Below are 11,704 nucleotides of genomic sequence, written 5' to 3'. Positions count from 1 at the left end.
CTAGTGAAATAATAACTGAATAACTAAAAAGCATACCATTGTTCGCTTCTGTATTCTGTTGTCACCTGTTAGGCAGGCTAATGTAATGGTTACAAGCATAGGCTTTGGGCCAAACTGTCATGATTCAACTTCTAACCTCAAATAACCTTTTTGTGCTAGTTTCTTCACTTTCAACATCATAGCATTGTCCTGAAGATTAAATAAATCGAGTGTAAAATACTAAGAACAATGTCTGGCATATAGTAAGAGCTACTAGCTGTTACTGTTAGTATTAGCTATTACTATTATCTAACCTTCAGAGCCTAAGGTGATTAGACACCTTAGACATAGAATTGGTTAGCACAAATCGTTGGCATCCTTTCTGTGAAGCCTGCTCTAGGCAGCCACTTCATGGTGGTAGTGGTTTCAGATTTCCATTTTAGCTCAATTCTTAGCTCAATAATTTTCCCCAGACTCATATTTAAACAGATCCATACCTTTTGCAACCATCATGCTCAAACTGAGTTTCAAATACTGGCAAAAATGTGTACCACTCCTCTAGATAAAAGATACCTATGTGTGAATGCTATCTGACATCACTTGACTCATTTGACACCAGTACTTAGTAAATATTTGTCCTTTTTTATTGATCCCTGTCCTTTCTTCACTTCCCTGTTCTTGGCTTGTTCCCTTCCCACCCACTTGTGTTTGATATAATCTCCTCCCACTTGTGTGACACCACTTGGGACTCCTCTGGTTCTTTTTGATTCTCAAACAATGTAAATCACATCTTATCTAGTGATTGACTGTAACCTAATAAGCCAAACTTTTACCATTAAAAAATTAATAAGCTTTATAATCCATGACTAGCCCCTCTGAGTTATTTACAGATTATAGATTCTCAGCCTACAAGAACTGTGCTCAAATAAAAATGTGATTTAAGCACTTTCTGTTCAAGGAGGAATTCATAATTGTTATTGATCATGAGAATTAGGGGGAGATATGCAAATAACCTCCCTGTCAAGGCTGGCATTAGTCTTTACTAGGAAAATGCAGGCTTTATACTCTCCGTAGTCGATTTGGGCATTTGAGGTTGGTGGGGGTTTTAATATGTAGCTAGTGCCTGTAGGTAGAGCAGCAACTGAAAGGCAGACCTTGACCTGGAAGTCACCTTCTGCACGGTCATTGATTCACTTCGATCCCATTTTGTTCAGTGGATTATAAGAGACAAGAACTAAGTGATCTCCAAATACCTGTTCAGCCCTTAGTAGCTTTAGGAGGGCAGGGGCTCGGGGGGAATTGAAATATAAGAGCCACAATAAAAGGGAAAAAAGACGACAGGTTTCCCTGGGGCAATCCCTGTGCAAACTGAGAAGTGGGAGTACAGGGAATGCAGTAGACTGAGGTTAAGGCAGCAGCAGGATCAACTGTTGGGGGACTCCCTGTTTGATAGCAATTTCTGTGAAAAGCCTAGAAAAGTGAGAAAGTCCAAACAATTTGGACACAAGCGGATGATCACCTAATATGGTGCCACCTTCTCTTCCACTGTAAATATTCCAGTGGGATGAGTTCCAGGAGTGGCTTCTGCACAGCCGAGTCTGCTGGGCCCATGCGGTGCTAGGCGCACACCAGCTCAAGAGGCTTCTAGTCCAAGCCAGGGATGTGCTGCTCCTTGGGAATCCTTCTCTGAGCTGGTACTGCACTCAGTTCAGCTCTGAGTACTTTCAGAAACCCGAAGTCCTGCTTTTTGGGAACATATCCATTTATGACAAACATCCTCACCCTCTTTAGTGGCAATCTCCTGCAGCTGCAGACTATTATCTTGATTTCCTTTTCAATAAACTGCTTAATTGAAAGTCTGCTTTTTCCATCAGGCTCTGTTAAGGGCAGCGATTTATCTGCTTTGCTCACTGCTACATCCCCAGCACTCAGGATAGAGCCCGGCCTAGAGTAGGCATGCAAATATTTGTTGAAAGAATTACCTATTACTTCAGACAAGCTAAATGTCCGGACAAACAGTCAACGTCATAGGGCAGGCAATACATATAAAGAACATTACTTCATGACTGTCTTTGTGAGACTGGTAAATGGAAAAGGATTTGTTTGGATGGATTTATGAACAACTGACATCATAATATGCTAAGAAGATCTGGAATATAAGTTGTCTAAGAAGACCTTATACTCCTCTGGAGTCAGAAGCTGCTGCTATTAGAAGCAAACCACTGAGTTGAAAATTATAGCTGCATTTTCCTGATTTTAAGTTTTAAATAGACGCATTATTGCCTCCCTCAACCAAAATACACAAAAGAACATGCATGACACTTTATGTAAATATTTTTCAAGGTTTTATTGCAAACCAAAATTGGTTTATCACACACAAAAAAGTTGTGTGATGGGGAGGGGGAAGAAATGTACATATTATAACCATGTTAATTACAGTACATTAAAATGGTGGTTTACATTACAAATAAGCCTGTAAGTTTAAATATACTAGTGTTATAACCCGATGTACAGACTTTCTTTATACAATACATACAATTATCAGGAATGAAAAAAAACCCATAAATAATGCCCATTTTACAGGTGACATTTTAAACAATGAAAACACCAGACTTGACTGACAACTGGGGCATTGGTCCATAAAAACCCTTTCTAAAAATAGAAATATTTGTAGCAGCAATGCTTTCTTTAAGCATCTGGATACAAGTCATTGCAAGACCATTTCAATAAATTTTAATTATTAACTATATCTTACAAAAAAAACAGTCTACACATAATTTTATCTTCCAAATATGGAAGAAACAAACAATGTCCCACATTGTAGTGTCCTGCAAGTGTCACATTGATGCTTATTACTAAATCCCTCTGTGATCAAGCATATCACACTCATACCACTGTTTGCACAGTAAATCCACAAGAGAAAATAAAGAACTAAAACACTCTGCAATAGGAAAAGCTTTGGAGCTAACATGATCTCATCAGAAAAGGCACATTTCATAAGATTCGTTATCACAGCCCAGACAGACCTTCAGGAGTTCCTCCTTAGAACAGCGTCCTCCTCCTACTAAGACGACTGCGTCTGTCTAAGGCGGCACTCTAATGCGCATTTCAGAGATAGCACCACTTGGAAGGAAGAAGGAAAATGAAAACCTCATGTGCTCTTCAAAAAGCTTCCAGCAAACGGTGTGCAATAAGACTGCCAAGATGTGCAAGCTCCCAGAGATGTGCAAATTCTCTTTTAAGATGTCCTGTCAGCTGGCAGCTCTGCCAAAAGGCTAACTAAAACACTTAAAAACACACATAAAATCCTTCGAAATCAACCCTACGACTGTTCAGAGGAAAGAGTCCACGGGAGGTGCATAGGAAAAGCCGAGGAAGGCCTCGGCGGCTTCCTTGACACTGGCTGTCAGGAGGATGCTGTCGGGAGACCTGCCAATGGAGTTGGGGACCGGCTCCTCAGTAAACTCGGGGTCAAAGTGCCTCAGGTCGCTGGGTCCGCTCTAGCAGGAAGGAAAAGCACACTCAGTGTCAAAATTCACAGTGGATGCAAGACACGCTTATTCACGCTCTCAATCTGGAGCTCCAGTCTTTAGAGCACAATATGAAAACTCCTACAACAATCATAGATTTCAAACACAAAACCCAGAGGCCACACAGAGTTTAAATGATAAGGATAAATACCCTTTTTGTCTTTTGGTACTTTAACTGATAAATATGTTGAAAAATTGTGTGAGCTTTGTTGGGACAAAAATTCCACTTTTTCTCTAGGTAGAATAATGGTCCATGAACAAAAGATCTGCCAATTTATTCCTTGAGGGCCCTCCCCAGTCCACCACCACCACCAACTCTGAATTAAAGAAATGCCCTTTGGGACTCTCTATACTTAGAAGAGAGAAAGATACTCACCACATTTGGGTTAAAAGGGGGAGTAATCTTCTTATTAATAAGATCATCCCAGTTAATTACAGAGAAGAAGACATGATTCTTAATCTCCATCTGTTGAGAGGAAAAACAAGATTAATTTAGACAGGCAGAATTCGAGAAGGGCAGTGAGATCTAGTACACTTCTCAGACAATCCAGGAGAACAGGAAAAAATTACTCACAAAGTCGTCCTTGGCACCCAGCCTCTTTGTCCTGTCCTTCTGCAGGAGGCCCTCCAGGAGGTGTCTTGCAGAATTCGTAATATTTGGCTTCAACTGGAGGGGCTTGTTCAGAATGTTGTCGTACATCTCAGCTGTGTTTCGGCTATAAAAAGGAGGCTGAGAGAAGGGAGAAAATTTCTTAATGTTTAATTGGAAGTTTTGTATACATATGTTATCAATAGAGAAAAAGACTTAAACTACCACATACTAAGCTGGATTTGACAAAGCCTTTCCCTTGATAAGTTTTCTTTGCCCTGGATTTTTTGGTGTCTATTTTGCAACTCTTACCAGGAGGTAGAGATACAAATAAAGCCGTTTTTTTTTTTTTTTTTTTTACTCACATAGGTTAAGTGTGGTCATATCTAGTAAAATGTGAATTTACAAAAGAAAAATCCACTAGGTTAAGAGTTTATTCTAAAACACTTATATGCCTCTCTTATCAGAATTTGATAAGCTTACTGATAAAGGGCAAGACACACTGACTAGGTCTGCAATAGGGCCTGTGTGCCCAGAAAAGTCAGGATTTTAAGACTACATACTAGAGAACATTATCAAATCAGGGTCAATATTCCATGATTCTCAATGTGCTACTTACCAGGCCATACAGCATCTCATATAAGACAGCCCCTAGGCACCACCAGTCCACGGTCCTGTCGTAAGGCTGCTTATGAAGCACCTCAGGTGCAAGATACTAAAAGACAGATCAGGAAAACAGAGTTTAGAGCCCACAAAACCAGGAAATCCCAAGACAAGGCATGCACTTTGAAAGGGCTGAGAGACCCTGGGTCCATTTGGAGAACACACTTCCTTAGATTACTTCCTGATAAAATTGCTGGACCTTGAGGCTAACTGGTCGTCTACATGTACTGATTTTCAGGAAGCTATTGGGCAGTCAAAAGCATCTTCTTTGGGGATTTAAAAGCCTTTTATACCATGGTTTTTGCTTTAATTAAAGCAATGTAAGGAATTGGAATATCTCAATTTGTCAAACAGCAAATGTATTTTACTGGCACTGTATTGGACTATGAAATCGTGAAGAACCATTGACTCTTTTTGTAGTTAAAAGCATTCCTGTATTTATCTCTCCAGGAAGGAGCAGGTAGACCAGACAGCAAATCAAGGGTATTCCTACCTCAGGTGTGCCACAGAATGTGGATGTCGTGCCGTTGTGTTCAATATTTTCCTTGCAGAGCCCAAAGTCAGTGAGGACAATGTGTCCCTGTGAATCTAGCAGAATGTTCTCTGGTTTCAAGTCTCTGTAAAAAAAAAAAATGAACAGAAAAATAGTTGCACGAATTAATTTTACTTCGTAAGAAATCCTCTGTAAAGATAATTGCTAGGCCTATTATAGGCATTTTAAATTCACTGTAGTTGTACAGTGAATAAAAAAGGGAGCCCTTGTTCTGCTAATCTATTCTGGATTAAGCACAATCCTAGCTGGCTAGCTCCCCAGTGGCATGGAGTCAAGGCAGCTCACATGCTGGGGGATCAGGTTTTAGGTGACCAATTAATACATAAAATGCACTATTTTAAGGCCCTGTCAAAGATTAAGGATGTGTCTCCTTTACACCCAGGAAGGTAGCCTTAAAAGCACTTCAGCTCACCTATAAACGATGTTCAGAGAGTGCAGGTAACCCAAGGCACTGGCTATTTCAGCAGCATAGAAACGAGCCCGTGGTTCCAGAAAGCAACGCTCCCTCTGGAGATGGTAGAACAACTGCAGGAGACAGAACAAAGTTGGTCTAAGTTGCCAAAGCCTGATAACAACGTACTTGATTAGTCTTGACATATATAGCTAAAGAGAACAATTACAGGAAGTGGCCCTAAATAGTCTATTAGCTATTAGAAACCTGGTAAGTTAAAGGAAATGCTAATTCTGGTAACTTTTTCCCCCTAAGTATCTTTTAAAAACTTTCTTCCCCAACTAAAACCACAGACACCCAAGGGTTAGCTCACAGTCCCTTCTGCTCACCTCTCCGCCGTTAATGTAGTCAAGGACAAAGTACAGTTTGTCAGCCGTCTGGAAAGAGAAGTGAAGGCCCACCAGGAAAGGGTGTTTCACATTCTTCAACAGAACATTCCGCTCTGACATAATATGCTTTTCCTAGGAAAAGGATAATTAAGATTCAGTGGCAAATTTCAACAAGGTACCAAAATTCGAAGGTGAAACTACTCAATGAAAATCTATCTTCAAACCCAACTAATCAAACACATCTCATACCTCCTTCTTTTTCAGGATCGCTTTCTTCTGTAAAACTTTGACTGCATAAAACGCTTCTTCTGCTTTGTGTCTTGCTAGAAGAACCTGAAATTTCAATTAAAAATCACTTTTTTTTTGCTATCCACTCGCAAGGAGGATGTAAAATGAGTGCATGACTGACTGACAATAATAAGGTCTTCAGACTTGAAATTACCTTTCCAAAACTACCCTTCCCAATCACTTTCAAGAAGTGAAAGTCAGATGGTTTCGCATGAGGATTGGATGATGGGCCAAGGTTGATCTGCTGAGAAGGACTTGGCTGAAAAATAAAACATTTTCTTTTAATATCTATTTCAAAGGAAAACAGCAAGAATAAAGACATTACATCTGCAAATAACTAAGGTAAGTTACCAAATAGCTATAAACACATTCAAAACTACTTTTCATCCATATGTATTAATACTTCAAGTTAGAGTATAGAAATTGTATACGTTCTTGTAAAAAGATAAAACTTTTATACAACGTGCCTTTAAAAATACTCCACTAACTCAATACTTAAGCCCTTATGTCACCTGTCATGCCCTCGACTAGAGGCATTCCTGCCTTGATACTAATTTCTATAAATGCCATTTTAATTCATCAATGTAGGACTACTAACTGACTCATTTACAAAATTCCTGCACGGATGCATCACAAATACAGAATACTTACTGGAGGAGAAGGGTTGGCATTCATAAGCTCAGGCTCCTGAGGTTGGGAGATTTTCAAAATGGACTGAACTTCAGGGCTGCAAATAAGAAAGGAACAATTTAGAATCTCCTGACTCGCCACACGGGGGCACACCAACACCAACAGTGAGCTTCTGGTTCAGCTGTTCCCGGAGAATTCCGTGTTTAAACTAAAAACACCCAAATAAATTACTCAGTTAAAGAAAATAACAGCCAAAGAAAATAATAAACCTAGCTAAACACAGAGATGATGAATGTTCTTTACTGGGACAGGGGTTGAATTAGGCAAACATAAAAAATTTATTTTACAGTTTGAGAACAATCCAAATCCTCAATTAATTTCAATGTTCAAAATGTTTTAAATAAATTGGATCCTGAAAAGGGATCCCCATCCCCAGGGAAGTCTACGTCTTTCTGATAAACACACTGATTAGACTGTCTTTATTTCTGGTAAACCTGAAACTACTAATTTTTATTTCTCCAAATCCCCCCAAACTTACTGTTTGCATGCATAGGAGTTATTGGCAATCTTCTGAATAAAGTCGTTCAGGCCCATCCTCCTCTGTTTCATGAAAGCTGTGAAGTAGAGAAAAGAAATAAACGTTTAGATGCTTTTTTAACAGCCGACGCCACACGCACTAGTCTGATGCGGGACCTTCAAAAAATTTTCCACTTCGCATATCCTACAAGTCCAGCCTTATTCCTGCACTCACCGATTAGAATTGCTACCATTCCCCTCATTCTGGAATAAGTGAGGGTGCCTCTAGCAGCCTCGGTTTTCACTGTCATCGCCAAAGAGATAACACAGAGTAAAAGCAGCCACCACTGATTGAAGACCGGCTGAGCCAACACAGCTCTCTGGCCCAGCCACCCGCCTTATAAGCCCTGCGCCGCCGCGGGGGCGGGGCCCGCAAGACAATGAGGAAGTCACGCTGCCAGCCCCGCCCCCAACCCGCCCAGGCCCCGCCCCCGACTGCCGCGGGGCTCCGCGGGCCGCTAAGCTGGCGGCGGCAGGCGGTTCCCGACGACCCCAGGGCGGGGGCGGGAGCGGAGGGCGCGGGGTTCGGCGACCGCCCGGGGAGGGGTCGTAGCGGGGCGATCATCAACCTCTTTCGCTCCAGGGCTTGAGCGAGGGAAACCGCAAGCGGAGCGGGTGGGAGAGGAGGAGAGCCTGGGGTAAATTTCCACCTTTCTCATTTATTCCGCCCTGCGAGGAAATCAGAGTCTCTGCACCGCGGCGCGTTCCGCCCGGTGCGCGCCAGCCGGGTGTTCTGCGCCCGCTCTGGTTCTCAAACCCTGACTTCAGATTCGCTCCCGGCCCCGACACCGACCCTCTCTCCAGATTCCCTCGGCAACCTCTTTTGCCCTCGTCTGGCGGCCACGCGCCACCAGCCGGGGTTATCTCTGGGGCGCAGGGTGACCGCGCCGAAGGAGGATGGCCCCGCGCGCCCTTCTCTTCGGGGTTAGCCCGGGGCTAGGGCGCCCAGCCAGTCCCCCGCTCCTGCCGTCCCCTCCCCATCACCCCGTCTCATCCCTTCATTGCTCAGAATGATCGCAAACACCCAGTCCCTCACGCCTTCCCTGAGCAACTAGCGGGGTGCGACACAGGTCCCCGCGGGCCAGTGGCGCTTACCCAGTCCGGTCAGCAAGAAGGACTCGCTCCTTTTCTGCGCCTCGGCCCTCTTTTTGTGGCGGGGCCGGAGCAGGGACTCGAGCCGGGCCCTGGCTAGCGCGCCTTGCATCTCCCCCATGGAGAGCGGCGGCCGGGCGCGCAGCCGGCGAGGGCGACGAGAGAACACTGACGTTTCCTTGAAGGAGCCGCCGTGACTCAGGCCGGGCAAGATTTCCTGCCCGGAGTCCCAAAACAAACAAATGGCCCTTGTGCACCGCCGAGTCGCTTCCGAAAACGCCTTTTTTGTGCTTTTGGCCAAAGCCAAGCAAGGCTGAAAAATCCCAGAACTTGGAAGAGGAGGAAGGAAAGAAAGAGGGAAGGGGGAGGGAGAGGTCAGGAATGTGTAGGGGAGGGGGCGGAAATAAAATTCGTCTCTGCACTAAGGGGAAAAAAAATACAATGTGCATTGCACTTTTTTTTCTATAAAGTAATCTCTAAGAACATTCTGTCCTTTCCGCATGTAGGTTTTTTCCTTGCATTTTTAATCCTCACCATGCCGAGAACACGTGAAGAAGTGGCAAGTGAGGGGAGCGGTGGCTCCACTCAGGGGACCGACCTGGCGTAACCCCGGGGCGGCGAGGACCGCGCGGGATCTGCATTCCGGGGCATCGTCGACTCCTCGGATTCATTCTCCCGCTCTCCCACTTGAAAACTCCGCAAGGTCACATTACATTGTCTTAAAATCCCTCTTCTCCCCTACCCCTCCCGTTTATTTCAAGGGCTGGCCCAGGAGTCTTCTTTCAGTTTTACCACCTGGCTCTTTCTCTCAAGTCCCGGATAAACTGACTCGTTAGCTCCTGAAAGATTAGCCGGGAGCCTCGGCTCCATAAAGCAGAGGAGAGAGGGAAGCTCGGCAGAGCGGCGGCTCGGTGCCTAACCCCGCTGCCAGGAGCGGGGAGATGCCTGGGAGCTGCAGTCTGACCTCCTGCGCGAGGAGTCGCGCCAGCGCTGGCCTGGACGCCCTTAGCAGTGCCACTGGCCAGGAGCGAGGAGACTGCTGCAAGTTACTAAAATTTGCTGGGCTAGGTACCTGGCTTTCGCTGGTGCTGTTGGCTGTGGCTGCCCTGCCGTGACCCCTTACTGCCAACGGCCCTGCCATTTCAGAATTCCCTAGTGGTTCAGAAATACTAGGTGTCAAACTAAGAATAGCATCGAAGCAGGTTTTCTTTGGTCCTGGACAGGGATTTGCTTTGCAGGCACAACTACCTTATTTGCCCTAATATGATCTGTGGCCTCAACTCTTCTTGGTTTGCTCAGTTACAGCAGTCCCACACTGAGAGAAGAGAACATACATCCTTTCTCCTGGAGACAGGCTGAGAAATTTGTCTCAGTATCCGCTCTTGAGAAAGCTCTTACTAGTGCCTGAAATTGACACTCCAACCTAAAGCAAGGTTTGGGAAACTCCCAGTCACACTTAACTGGCCCACTTCTGCTTCCTCTTACAATAGGTTCTTCATATAATATAATAACTTCAACGAGCCTAGCCCAGCCCTGCTCCCACACCATTCTTTGCCCTTTGGAGAGAGCAAATTTTGCAAAGACTGCTCAGAAACACCAACCTGCACAAAGATTTCTGCTTGTTTGCTTTTAAAGCATTAAATTAAGAAACCTTCCATCAGACCCTCCCCTACGATTCATGTCCTGTGCCTTCCCCATGCCAGGTAACCCCAAATCCTCTGAAGTATCTTTGTTTTATCCATTTCATTCAAATTATAGTAATAAAAGCAGACAAACCTTTCAAAGGGGACTTTATAGCCTCCTCTTTCATTCTTCAGGTTATCTAGGATATGAAGGTTGGAGATTATTTCCTGGAGGTTGGAGGTAGGTAGACCTCAGGGCTGGAGTACCCTCTTGCTATGTGCCTGATAAGGCTGCAGGCTGAGATGACATGGGAGCACGAGTCAGAGGTGGGTGTCCCTACTCTGTTAATCAACCTCACTTTATATAAAGGCAATTTACATACAGGAAGGGAGCAAGCTGCAAAGTTCAACACTGGGCCATTTATTCCCTCCATTGCAACATCACCAGAAAATTACAGTCGTCGGCATCCTGGGTTTATTACACCCCCAGCAAGACACACAAAAATGTAACCTGACTGATTATCATCACAGATCAGTCTAGAGAATCAAAACACATGCTCAGGGTTCATTTTCTCAAAGAAGCTCTGCCTCTCCAGCATGCATTCCAGGAAGAACATGGAATTTCAGTTAGAGGGCTCTAAGTGGAATAGAAAGGAGGCACAACCATATGATTTGTGGTTGGAACAGAAAAGAAATGTCTGATGTGTTCCCTCCTCCCCCTACTCTAACGTTCAGCGGTTGGAGACGAACGGTCTGCAAAACTTATCATTTAACGGAGAGAATCGAGTTGTTGAGACTGGCTTTTCTTCCAACCGGATACCTTATGGGTGGAGCAGGCGCCCCCTGTTCTGTCCCAGCAACCCACTAAGACTTCCCAACAGGAAGGTGACACACGGCGGGTGTACGGGGCAGGGGGGAGGTAGACGAGGGAACTGTGTGTGACGCGCGCCTATTAACTCTGTACAGGCTTTAGGTTGCCCTGTGGCCGCTATTCAAACGCTTGATCTGTTTCTTCCTTCCCGTCGCCAGCCTCTTTCTTTGGTCCAGATAGTCCTCCTACCCGGAGGAATCCGGCTCCTTCCCTCTTATTCTCTGGTGGCGAAGTGGCCAGAGTTGCGTCACAAAACTCGGCTTGTAAATGCAAACTAGAGGGCGATCGCGTTCTCTAAGAGAGCCACTCTGGAATGTAAGATTTCCCTCACTTCTCTCCTGAGGTTTAATCAGTTCCAGATAATTTCTCTACAACACCTTGTGCAATCATAGAAAATATAGACGGCTTGATATGAAATAGGCTAATTACCTCCTCACTCCCGCAAGCCAGTCCTCTCACATTCAGGCCTCATACTGGGCAAACTGCAATCAAAACTCTCAAATGGAAATGATTGGTCAGGATGGAACGTTT

The 11,704-nt window shown here is 44.5% G+C and overlaps 1 protein-coding gene across 3 annotated transcripts; it reads right to left on the bottom strand.

The window, feature by feature from the left end:
• Window positions 1-2,307: 2,307 nt before the first annotated feature.
• LOC120615796 (serine/threonine-protein kinase Sgk1) lies at window positions 2,308-10,645 on the bottom strand. Of its 3 annotated transcripts, none has more exons than XM_039879030.1 (12): window positions 10,457-10,645; window positions 7,551-7,626; window positions 7,034-7,109; window positions 6,537-6,641; window positions 6,344-6,427; window positions 6,095-6,226; window positions 5,727-5,839; window positions 5,255-5,378; window positions 4,718-4,813; window positions 4,084-4,239; window positions 3,886-3,975; window positions 2,308-3,479 (listed from the first exon to the last, which is right to left on the bottom strand). In XM_039879030.1, the coding sequence occupies exons 1-12, from the start codon at window positions 10,488-10,490 to the stop codon at window positions 3,312-3,314; spliced, it is 1,254 nt and encodes a 417-aa protein (XP_039734964.1). In that variant the 5' UTR covers window positions 10,491-10,645; the 3' UTR covers window positions 2,308-3,311. The 3 variants fall into 3 exon arrangements, with proteins under 3 accessions (XP_039734964.1, XP_039734962.1, XP_039734963.1); XM_039879028.1 differs by lacking the exon at window positions 10,457-10,645 and adding an exon at window positions 8,684-9,122; XM_039879029.1 differs by lacking the exon at window positions 10,457-10,645 and adding an exon at window positions 7,764-7,924.
• Window positions 10,646-11,704: the final 1,059 nt, after the last annotated feature.

Source organism: Pteropus medius, unplaced genomic scaffold (assembly GCF_902729225.1).
Source record: "Pteropus medius unplaced genomic scaffold, Ma_sr-lr_union100, whole genome shotgun sequence".
Classification (NCBI taxonomy): domain Eukaryota; kingdom Metazoa; phylum Chordata; class Mammalia; order Chiroptera; family Pteropodidae; genus Pteropus; species Pteropus medius.
The sequence above is the reverse complement of the archived record's forward strand: the minus strand, read 5'-3'. Positions and strand labels throughout refer to the sequence as shown.

Coding starts and splice junctions, on each gene's coding strand:
- LOC120615796 (XM_039879028.1), bottom strand. CDS start 8,801: ATGGGGGAGATGCAAGGCGCGCTAGCCAGGGCCCGGCTCGAGTCCCTG. Junction 7,110..7,550: donor AACTCCTATGCATGCAAACA/GTAAGTTTGGGG, acceptor TCTTATTTGCAG/CCCTGAAGTTCAGTCCATTT. Junction 6,642..7,033: donor ATGCCAACCCTTCTCCTCCA/GTAAGTATTCTG, acceptor TTTATTTTTCAG/CCAAGTCCTTCTCAGCAGAT.